Source organism: Opisthorchis viverrini, assembly GCF_000715545.1.
Source record: "Opisthorchis viverrini unplaced genomic scaffold opera_v5_203, whole genome shotgun sequence".
Lineage (NCBI taxonomy): Eukaryota > Metazoa > Platyhelminthes > Trematoda > Opisthorchiida > Opisthorchiidae > Opisthorchis > Opisthorchis viverrini.
The window spans coordinates 784,969-797,147 of NW_008751859.1; the positions used below are offsets into that span (position 1 = coordinate 784,969).

The window sequence follows — 12,179 nt, forward strand, 5'->3', positions numbered from 1 at the left end:
TTTTTTCAACTCATGTGATATTTCGCCGGCATTCACAGTTACTAATTGGGCGACCGGATTGTGCAATTTTCAGGACCAATCCCTTTTGTCCAGTCATTTCGGCGAAAAAGACATCAAAGATGCTTTCATAATCGATAACCTTTGGTCCCGACTACACGCCTTTCCGCCTTCAAACTAGAGGCTATGGCGACCACGTCCAGATCGCTTCATGATACGACGATCGGTAGTACGAGGACGCACTGCTCTATCCAGTTGTTTACCTCCGGTCTTCCTAGCATGACTTAGCTTTACGGAGCGGAGGCCTACCCAGTATAGCGAGAGGGTCAGGCTGAACACCAAACCAAGTTGGCAGATTTTAGTGAGGTAGATCCAAAATGATCCGGAGCACCCTATATTCATCTGTGTACTTGACTTCAGGAACAGGCATTAAGCAGTGTTCGTGAAACATGCCTGAATGTGGGCTGGCTTGCAAGGGGTGCCAGGGATTGAGAGCAATAGGCATTGAAGGTTATAGCTTTGGTGCAGGATCGCCATTTGATGCATGATATCGCCATATCTTCCAGAGTCCGTCTCGTTTGTCCCGCAGCCACTATCGGGGTAGGTGGTAGATAGCGACACGAGTGGGTTGACTGGTGGAAACCCTCATGTCTCGTTGCCAAATTATGGACTGTCAGACCCTGGGCTATCTATATCAGATGCAATGCCCAGCGATGTATGAAATAAGACGCGAACGGTCCTCTGCCATACGAAGTACATAACCTAACCAGCGTCACCCGTGGAGTGAACATTCTCGAAAACCATCCGGCGCATTTAAGCATTAGTAATCAGATTTCCTCAACCAGACCTGAGCAGTGCTTCAGGGGCACTGATGGTCGAACACAGTCTGAAAATCTTTCGTACGCAGTGGCCACGTATCTGACCCATAAAGCAGGTCAGATTGAAAAACGATACTATAACCTCTACCTTTGACAGCCAAGCTGACGTCACCCTAGCAACAATCACCATCCCCATCGACGGCATGATATCAGTGCCCAACATTGGTGCTTTGCTGTCATGAAACCATGATTTACTTGGAAGCCCCATTATGAAATCGAACGGGGAAATGACTTAGTTGAGCCTTAATAAAATCATTCCGAGGTACCTATACCTTCAGATACTCATTCAAGCAATCTGCATAGAAACTGATATAAAAAACGCCATTGACATAGACTGGCAGCCATATCTTGCAACATCTTCGCAGAAGGGTTTACGCGGTCCCCATGCTGGGAGATAAGTAGCACCGACAGCGCCCAAACGTTCTGTAAGCTCTTTCATACCCCTTCTGTGAGATCAACGGCTGGCCGCCTGTCTGCTTCCGCCACTCTGAATGGGGAACGGAAACAGCACTCTCGGTAAACGATAATTTGGCACACGCAGTATATGGTCTAACCAACACAGCTTTTGGTGCTGGACACAGTCATCAAGGGGAATTCCTGTTGCACAACCGAAAATTCACCTTCTAATTTCCCCTGAATGGATCCGCTGACACCAACCCACACGAGCAATGGTTCTGAGAAAACGATTGTAGAAAGCCTGAAGACATCCGAGTTCCGCAGCTCGAACAGGCCAAGCCTCACAGCCGTACAACAAAGCAGTCCGTACTGTAGTCTGATACACACATCCCTCGAGATTCATGGATATACCGTTTTGACGCCATAGTTGTCTCAAATTGGCGAACGCGACCCGAACCTTGCAGATTCGTGGATCGACCTCATCTGCCACACTATGATCACAATTACTACAGCTTTCGAGAGAGGTAAAAGGTTCCACATCTTTGAACGCCTTCCTCTGGATTGCAAGTGGCTTGTACAGTGTCCGTATGTTCATGAGGATGACCTTAGACTTTGCGGGTGCAAAGTAAATACCAAAGGACGAGATTACTTCGGCCCTTCCTTTTCGAAGATGAAAATAATTTCGTCTGGTTACTTTCAAGTGTTGTCATATTTCATCGATTGCGGAATTAAGTGAGAATGTAGAGAGCGGGCACCTCTGAAGGACGCCACCTTGTGTACGGAAGTTTTTGGAGAGCTCTCCGTATACTCCCACACGCCCGCAAGTCTGGTAATACAATGAACGTGTTATATTCACAAATCCCCGTGGCATTCCTTGATGGGCAAGCGTGTCAAACGGAACAAACCGGTCAACCGATTCGATCGCGCCTTGGAAATCCGGGAATATTTTTGATCGTTTGTTCGCACGGCGTTGTTCTAGCACATGACGGAGTGTGAAGAGTTGAGAACCCCCACCTGGCCGGAACCCGAATCTTTGCTCCCGGGTCGGTTCCACGAGCTACCAAAAAGCGACGAAACACAAATGTCTGTCTTGTTACAACTGGAGTCAAGCTGAGCCCCTTGTGGCTGCCAAAGTCACTACGAGTCCCTCTCTTGAAAACGGGTATTACCACCGACACCCAAGCCACTTGTCTGAAACGGTCTGCCTTTTCCTAACGCAGGAAAGCAGGTCAGACAAGCGCCAACTGAGGATTTCACCCCCGTCTTTCAATAATGCGGGTGGGATGTTATCCTGACCAGATGCTCGGTGGCGCTTGAGAGACCATATGCAGTCGTAAGCCTCTGAAAGAGCGTGCTCCACATCCACCATGCAGTGTTCTACGGCAGCTGTGGGATCCAGATGAGTAGCAGCAGATGGACACGGTAGCCGTTAGAAGTATTCGGCCCAGCAGTCCACGCGTTTTTCTTTATTCAAGATGACCACTCCATTCCGATCTTTGATGGTCTCGTTCACAAGCGGTTTCCAGGGCCCTATTGAGCGGATCAACTGAAATACTCTTTGCGCATTACCAGCGTGGGGAGGTCAGCCGCCCCTAATAACAGAACATCACATTTGGTCGGATGTCACGTGTAGGCTACGGACCAAGCGAAGGCATGCCCTGATTGGTCAGGATGTCGGCCAATCTGGATTAAGCATGTTTAGCTCGACACTTCTCGCCACCTCACAGAGATTACATAACGACCTCATGGGACACCCTGTGATTATCCTATAAATAAGGTCACAATGATCTTCCGTTGTATCCATAACGGTCTGTCTGAAGCTGCCGTGTTTTTTATATACCTTGTTGGGCGGAGCAGTATGCCATGGACCGTTCTGCCAGGCACTGAAACCAGCCTTCTAGGTCTCTTCCTTTTCCTTGGCGATCTCGTCACAGTATGAATTCACATCTGATGGTGGGTTGTTTGGTATAGACTCTGGAAAACTATTCTGGTAAATTCATCCAACATCCGGATTTGCGATTCTCTCCGATGCGGGGCAGTTTTTCCATGGGCCGGCGAATGAAATGAGAGACTACTCCGGATGAGTGTGTGATGGGAATACCCAGTTATCTATCTATCCGCGACGTCGAAATTGATGACGACATGGTCAGTTTGTTTGTAGACGGTATGACGCTGGATGACACCATGTGGCCAAACGACTTCGGCCATTTCGGTAGTACTGCATAAATGCAGTCTGCGGGCTGCACGCAGCTGAAGAAGTCGTTGACCATCTCTCTAGTCCAATCCTTGTCGGCCACTTTTGGGTCTCAGATGTGATAAGCCTGTCAACTTGTGAAAGCATGCCTCCGGCAACCATGATACCTGTTAGCTCGCCACAATTGGGGATTCAGGGCGTTATAAATCTTGATTTTGATGGTATTAGAATGAATCGGTTGACACAATAAACATATTCTGGTCACTCTCCCGTTTGTGACTCCTTCACAGACGCTGCCAGATGAAACGCACAGCAAACTGCTGGAAATTCTTCTAGTGAACAGCCCCACAACTGCCAGCACAGCCATGGAACTCCGCTGACTGTTCAGTCGCCTTGGAACAAGGGAAGCTACTGTACTCAGAAACGGCAGTCAGTTTAAACCGTTGGCGTTCGCACACTTTTCCCGGGAGTACAGCATGCTCAACCTCCGCCATTTCATCCTCAGTCGAATTGCCAGGTGGAACGTTTCGTTGACACTCTGAAGCAGTCTCTCCAGAAGTCCAGGAGGGAGGGACATTCGGACGATACTTTGCGAAGTTTTCTGCTGACATGCGGAATGACGCCAAAACTCAACTCGCCTGATGGAGTGCTAACAGCAAAGGCACTGTGCTGAAGGAGGCTTCGAACACCGCATGTACTATCAGGCCACAGAAAAGACAGACTAGTCGCCACAAAACCAAGATGGAGGAACAGTTAAACCACCAACATGAAGCAACTGCGTGCTCCCTCAGCGAAAACCGGAGAGTGGTTTTTCTTGATCACAGCGGCAGACACCATACGTGGATTCCTTTGTCAGCGCGGAAAGGCTGTTTGCGAGATTCAAGTTGGCTTGACCAGGTGGATACGACACAAACCATATCCGGTCGACAGATGCGCAGATTCTTCCCACGGGACCGCGTGAGTTAAGTTTAGGATGCTCCTGGACACTTGATCTCAGAACCATCCTCGAAAATCCAACAACTGCTTCAGTGGTGGCCCACCCCGAGCGCGGATTACAAACGCCATCCCGGACAGCCAAGATCCACAAGCCAGTGAGGTCCCCGCAAGTGAACCCTCGGCTTCTGAGCTACGTCAACTGACTTCAGGAGGGAGGTGTTTGGCGGAATTTTACACGGATCCCGCTTACCCGCTCACAGCTAGGTGCTGCCAAGGCCGAGAGGCCTACCTCGTGCAAGGCTGGCCAAAAGTTCGGGACGCTTGCCGGTCTAGTTTAAGGCGAGATCCGATTGGTCGAAAGTCTGAAGCCGACGGCCAATCATGACCCAACACAAGGGTAATGCCGGTTGACACTGACGCAATCAGAATTCCCAAAAAGTTGTCGCCGCTCACACTATACGTTACGCGCCTTACAAGTGTCCCTGGATTCCTTTCAGGCGTCGATATAGGTCGTGCACCTTCTGTCGTTGTTTTGAAATGAAAGCCAGCGTAGGAGGCTCCGTCAGAGATCTAAGCTGAGAATAGTATCGTTACTACGTTGACTAACAAGGAGAGAGTTATTGGTGGGGCGGGACAGGAAGTGTGTGGAAATGAGGAGAGAAGGTGCCAGCGGTAGCCTGCCTTCGCTTACCCGCTCTGCTGTATGCAACAATTAGAGCAACCCGGCAGACGACACCACGCGATGAGGCATTTATTTGTATATGTGCAGTTCATGGTTTGACGCTTGCCGGTCTAGTTTAAGGCGAGATCCGATTGGTCGAAAGTCTGAAGCCGACGGCCAATCATGACCCAACACGAGGATAATGTCGGTTGACACTGACGCAATCAGAATTCCCAAAAAGTTGTCGCCGCTCACACTATACGTTACGCGCCTTACAAGTGTCCCTGGATTCCTTTCAGGCGTCGATATAGGTCGTGCACCTTCTGTCGTTGTTTTGAAATGAAAGCCAGCGTAGGAGGCTCCGTCAGAGATCTAAGCTGAGAATAGTATCGTTACTACGTTGACTAACAAGGAGAGAGTTATTGGTGGGGCGGGACAGGAAGTGTGTGGAAATGAGGAGAGAAGGTGCCAGCGGTAGCCTGCCTTCGCTTACCCGCTCTGCTGTATGCAACAATTAGAGCAGCCCGGCAGATGACACCACCCACGCGATGATTTATTTGTATATGTGCAGTTCATGGTTTTGTGTGGGTGGGGTACCACCAAACAGCCCATACCTAGGCAGGATAATGACTGGGATCCTCATCTAATGTCTTTGGTTCGAAAGCCTGACCACAGGGCGGTTGTTTTCGGCGGGTGATAAAGTGCTTTTCAATATTTATATTACAAATCGCTGTACACCTTCCCACCACAACTTGAAACCAGCAGACTATGTTCATCAGACTTCTAACAGTTGACGGAACTGGTATAAGATATCGTGAGAGTATCACACGGACACACCAGTTTAACTCGGTGAATGGCGGAGACACACAAAACACCCAGGCTCTTCGTGACGGAGCCGAAGTTTGACGAATGTTGTCAACCATGTATGCAGCAGGTATGCAGCCGGATGCAACCAGGTATGCATCTAACTCTCTTTTGGCGTTTAATCCTTCTAGCTAAAAAGACGTCACGGAGCATGTGGTAGTCTCCTAATTTCTCCCCTTAGTCCGTCGCCTTTCCATCGAGATTGTCAAACGCGGGGGCGGAGACGGGAATCACCATCATCATCGACAGCATGACATCAGTGTTCAACACCAATGCTTCACTGCCGTACAACGGGCGTACGTATGCTTGCTGGTGTACGTCTCCAGGTATCAATCATCGTATTTCGGGAGCTTTGTTGGGCATGGCGCAGCAGAATTACTGAGGCTATTTAAAATAGTCTGCATTTCTAAATGGTCCGGAGGAACAGTAAAACCGTCACTGTAATCACTGGTCGTAAGCAAACCCTTGGAGTGCCCTTAGACTATGAAGTTGTTGGAGATGAGTAAAAAAGACAAAGTTGGGAAACGAATGCATCAGACGGCACTCCTGCTTGATTGTACAGAATTTAATGAACGCAGCCAAATCTTCTGTAGATACATATGCTGGTACCGGTGAGGGCACCCAGACATTACAGGAAACAAGAATTCAGGATACGTTCTTCAACGCAATAAATCGCCGCAGTTTTTGACAATCGGAATCAAAAGCGTGTAGCACTGCTCTTTAAGTTATCAGCATATAAAGAAGTATCCAGTGGTGCTTTGAAAGGGGTTCTAGATGGAACGCGGACAACCGTCGGAGGAAGGTCATGCAACAACTATACGAAACAAGAAACGTTTTGCTTTACTTAAATGAGCGATAGTATCTGGAAAATGCTTTTACCATTTCCATCCACGCGTTGGCTAATTCAACAGTAGAAAACTTGTCTCGATCTTTTTCAAACAGGGCAAAAGTAAATATTAGGTCTCCTCGGAGTGGACGAAACTCCGGGGTTAGGTGGCCAGGCACCGCGAGACACGTTTCATAGTTTACGGATTTAAGGCCGGCAATCATTTTCCTGGCAGCCCTTTGGGCACGCCCCTTGAATTGGTACCCCCTTGCGTCCCCAGTAGACGACTTGCTTGGCACATTCAAGAAGTGGTCTTACGTAAACCCTAAAGAGTATCTGGAAGTCCATGAGAGCAGTGGGGTAGAAGTTGCGCTGAGCCATCCGTAGAATGGCAGTATCTTTTGAGCAGATTTCTCATGATGCAATGAGAGCGACATGACAGAAGAGAGCCAGATATCCGACTCCTTTTTGGTATCTATCTTTGAGATGTCTTCTGCTTCGTTCACTCCCGCATAATTCCAACGTTTGTCGCAAAGTGAAAGATTGTCGATGGACCTCCGGTCAAGGCGGCCAGATGTTGTGCTACCCACAAGTTGGGAATGAACATTAGTATTATTATTACAGCTTCCATCTGACTCCTCCGATGACAACTCAGTTTGTTTTGGATAAGAACAGAGACCAAGATGCAATTTATTGACACGGCGTTCTCGTAGATTTTTAAATATGAAGACCGTCGCCGAAGTTGTTAACGACTTCACCCAACATGTTTTGGGGTCAAGCCGTCAGGCCAGCCCATCACATTCTTCAGCTGCTGCAGGGTAAAGACCGGCTGCACCGGTGCTCCCCCGCACTGAAGGCACCAAGTTCTGCGGTAGGCTAGCGTCGTAATTTACGGACCGAAGGAACCTTCTGTCCGGATCCATGTGTCCCTTTCATAGCCAACAAGGGCCAACTGAATAGTCTTTTGGACTGTTCAGTTCGTCGATCAACACAAGGCTCCTGCTAATGAGTTTGGTCCACAGATTCATGGATTGCATGCCTTTCGGGGATTATTTCATTAAAACCCGCCCTCCACGGACCAATTAATCGGATTGGATATAATATAGTGACTCTTCTCCGTTGCAACGGGTTTCTCCATTTTTCAGGCGTTGGTCAGAACCCTGGGCAAGAGCCGCCTCCTAGCCCTGGTCTGCCACGGCAAAGAAGTGTCCTTCTACGCGACTGGTCAGAGTATCAGACCGCGTCCAGGCGAGCTCTGATAGACCTAAAATGCAGACTCAACAGCTAATTATGACCGAATATCCGTTGAATGTCAATTGCTAGTGCAGTGGCTAGAGGACATCCAAATTTCCGGAATGATACCGCCTAATACACTGCAAATATAACGCTCTGTACGTACTTATGGCTCCGGTTTTTGGTGTATAATGCATTTTGTGTGCCTTTGATGGGATCGCGGATTAACGTTAGTTCGAAAAGATCAGGCCGAGAAATGACACAAGGCGTTGGTGATTGTTCAACGGAAGTTGGCTTCCAACCGGTGCTCCATCAATCCTTATGGTTTTCGACATTCGCCATTTGAACGACCTGAACGTACCATTACAGTTGCCTGCCGCTAATGTATTTGTTCCGGCACCAATGAGAGCCACTGATTTTCGAGCGACCAAGTGTCCATTGAGGCGTGAAAGAAACCTCAGCATACGATTGCAAAAATCCCTGACCAAGTCCTCTGTTACCTTTTCTTCAAACATCCAAACAATCATTATGATCGTTACAAATGCTGAGTTCCGGATGCAATTCAAGAAACTCAGCTGAGCTACAGATATAAATTTCAGGTGGCAAACCGACTAACCAGGTAGACACCAGCGTGTCTAAACTGAAAAGCAAACTGGTGCACTCGGATGCACAATAACGTGGTCGCAGCCACGTTGTGCGCCTAAATGAAGCCCTGCGCTGAGACCTAACTGCAGCCTGTCATACCTAAGTCCATGGCTGTTTTCCAGTTGGTGACTTCTAGGTAAAGTTGTGTGAGCTCCTATGCACAAATATTTTGTTACCTGAAAATAGATTAGGCTCAGCAGGTAACAAAAAAGCGGCAATTAACCATCTTCCTGAATAGGTCACTCAGATGAGTCTGACACCTACTTGACGGCTGGATTTGAAATTCGGATCAAAGCATCCGTACTTTTGCTAAGTGAGGTAGACGCCACAGTCCTCAATAGGGGCTGTTTATCTCACCATATGCTGTCCCTTTTAATTGTGTATGTCGAAAAGCATAATCATTGCTTGTCTATGCCAGCGACTGTGTCAGTCTACCATATGGAAAAAAGATAGCAAGTTTCTGGAACGCAGTGTGCTGACACCTATTCAACACTGTGTCAAAAAAGCCTCATCTCGCACAGATCACAGGCCACTGAAACGGGTTCATCAGAAGCTTGAAGAATCACCATGAACTGTTTTGATTCTGTGAACAAACTGGGGTTAGACATGAGTCACCTGGAGCCAAAACAATTGGAAAACAAAATAAAGTTGGAGCAAGCGATACTCAGAGTTCCATTTGGCCATGGGGTCGTAGAAGTTCACGGATTCACGGATTGATACGCGGGATCGAGGCCATCGCCCAAGTTTCCCGGATCGATTTTGTTCCTGTCGGTCAGTAGCTGTCGTTCACCCAAAAGGCACAAGTGAAAAAAGGGTGTAGCACTGCTCTTTATGTTTTCAGCTCGGGGCAGTATGCTTGCTAGCGCGAGGAATCGCACAAACAAGTGTCTAATAGTGCTTTAAACTGGGTTCTAGAAGGAGCGTGAACAACCGTTGGAGGAAGGTCATTCCACGCGCCTACTACCCGAAATGAGAAAACATTTTGTCTAATGAACGTGCGCTTCGAGTTCGAAAATCTTCTTACTATGTCCACTCCATGTGTTTGCTGGGTGAACGCTAAAAACCTGTTTGCCAAGCTTTGTTCAAACAGGGCATAAGTAAGAATTAGGTCCCCTCGGAGGCGACGGTACTCCAGGGGAAAGATATCAAGCATCGCGAGACGCGTTCCGTAGTCCACGGATTTGAGGCCGGCAAACATTCTCGTAGCGGCTCGCTGGACACGCTCAATGAGGGTGCAGTTTTCGTGCGTCCTGAGTAGACAACTTGGTCGGCGTATTCCAGGAGCGGTCTGATGTAGGCACCATAGAGTATTTGGAAGTCCATGCGAGTAATACGGCCGAAGGTGTGTCGGATCATCCGCAACGTGCTCTGGATTCATTGAGGATTTTTTGTTTCTTTTTTATTTTGCTGGACAGGGCTTTAGACAAAGTAGAATTACTTGATGGACTGCTAATTGAATCAAATATTTGGGAGGAGAATGTGTAAAGACTTTCCGGCGAATACAGGGCGTCGTTGTCACTTAGGGCGAAAGCCTGCTTGAGGTACTCAACTTGGGCCTTTGAATCAAGCCTGGCTTACTAGGTAGGAAGAGGAAGTTGGGTTTTATGTGAGAGCCCTAAATTCCTCAATTACCACTCGTGTCTCTTCACCATTGTCCACAACCAAAACCTCCATCACCTGACGTCAGCCTCGTTGCCCCGGTTGCTTCGGCAGAAACCTCGTCCCCACTAAAGACTAACGAATATACCAGATTTACCACCATATGTAGCAGATATTTTGGGTCAGAGCCTATTTTTAACTGATACTGTCCTCGGCGATCTTCGAGTAAAAAGTATCACCAGTGCCTGTCATCATAATTGTCCTCAGGTGAGCCTCCATCAAACTGGTTTTATTTCCTTAAAGGTCGGTCTTAAGATTTCGTGTCAACCCAACCTATTCTTAGTTCTTTCTAGCCTCGTCCCATCGTTCAATAACTCTGCCAGTTCTATTTATGGCCGGGTGCTTTTCCCGACTGGATTTAACTAGCCCTAGCCAAGCAAAACCTTAGATCCTCGCTGTTAGGAATTTGTCTGCATCCTCTGACCACGCGCGATACATGCATATCAAATGGTGGGTCTAAAGATGGGCTATGAATGAAATACGTGTTTGGTTCCGCAGCCCACTCATCTACACGCATAACACTGTGGTGCGCCTGTACTTGGCGTGGACCGCTCAGCCATAGTAAACAGACTGTGAACGTCTCCCATAGCTAAAAAAGTAATCGCCGTTTCATTTGCTTCCGCGACTTGCCCCTTCCAAAGGCTGTTTGCTGTTTGCTCGTTCGAAATGATTGAGCTGTTTTACTGGCATGGCTTTCCTCCCAACCGGATAAAATATCTGGCAGCTGAAGTTCTTTATTATTGCACAAACCGCAATTGTGTCTGCTTGGTGGCTTGTCATAGTCCTTTTCTTACCAAAATTGGGCGCCTACTCAGGCCCGGTTGGTAACTGGTTTCTGGGTAAGCAAAAAAATCCTCCATATTCTGGGTCCATTTAGCGTGTTTTTATCCCCTTTTAGGTTTTCTATATTGACACCGTACCATCTGATGCCTCCTGGCACTCACCAGGCGATACTGTTTCCATTCTATTGCTCGCTCACTTCCCTTCTTTCCAAGCTTCAAACTTCGGCCAAAATTGCCCTAACGCCCCGTACAATCAATCATTCAGTCTTGCTGGTCCCCTGCCTACACCCACATGGTCCCCTAGCAGAAGGGAACTATACGTGATCGGACATCAGCCCAACTCTATCTTTGCCAATCCCTTAGTCTAATTCTGACCTAAAAGCCATGGAAATGCTCATCCCCCCGATTGCGGTACCCTTGACGACCGTTAAGGGGGTGTCCATGAACCGAAGTATGTTGATACAATGATGGCATGGCATTGCTATACCCTGTAGGGTAGCACCCTCATAACTATTTTCTTCAGAATCTCAACAATTCTAGCCTGTACTTGCAACTACGAGAAAATTTTTCACCCGGTCTCAACCGATCCAGGGACAAGTTCATTCCAACACGATGAAACTTTCGCTCGGATTTGACCAACCTGATTTTCTCCTGCAATTTCGGTTTAACGCTTCCACAAGTTCACTTCCATATACGGTGTCCACTTGGCCCCATGCATTAGCAATACCTCCCCGTCGAACCAATCCCTTGCACTAATTTCCCCGCACTAGTGCGTCTACTTAGTTTCGGCTCAAACCACATTACCGAGAAAAACTTGTCATTTGCTTCTGCTTCGAATTACTCGATCTCCATCTCGTTTTATGCTTGTTGTGACTCCGTCCATTTACTCAACCGCCCATGGTCCTTCATGGCCAGCGATGATTCTCACTTTTAGTTCATGTCATCCGGTTTTATCTTTGAATTATTATTATAACCAACCGGACCTCGTGCCCACTGTCTTAGCCGTTCTCGGTTCCTGCAACTGCATGACTTTTCATGCAATAAGCAGGCTTCGTATTGCGTTGTTGCCTGCCGCGTTCAGGTTGTAAGGAGCCAATAATGCTTCAAT

At 47.9% G+C, this 12,179-nt stretch overlaps 1 protein-coding gene across 1 annotated transcript in view; it reads right to left on the minus strand.

Annotated features, from left to right (window-relative positions):
- T265_08134 (hypothetical protein) overlaps positions 1 to 1,866 on the minus strand; it is a gene marked incomplete at both ends in the record, with an annotated part of 10,287 nt that extends 8,421 nt beyond the window's left edge. The window contains one exon of the mRNA XM_009173847.1: positions 1,496 to 1,866. Coding sequence (XP_009172111.1) covers positions 1,496 to 1,866 — 371 coding nt within the window. The remainder of the gene's footprint in view (positions 1 to 1,495) is intronic.
- Positions 1,867 to 12,179: the final 10,313 nt, after the last annotated feature.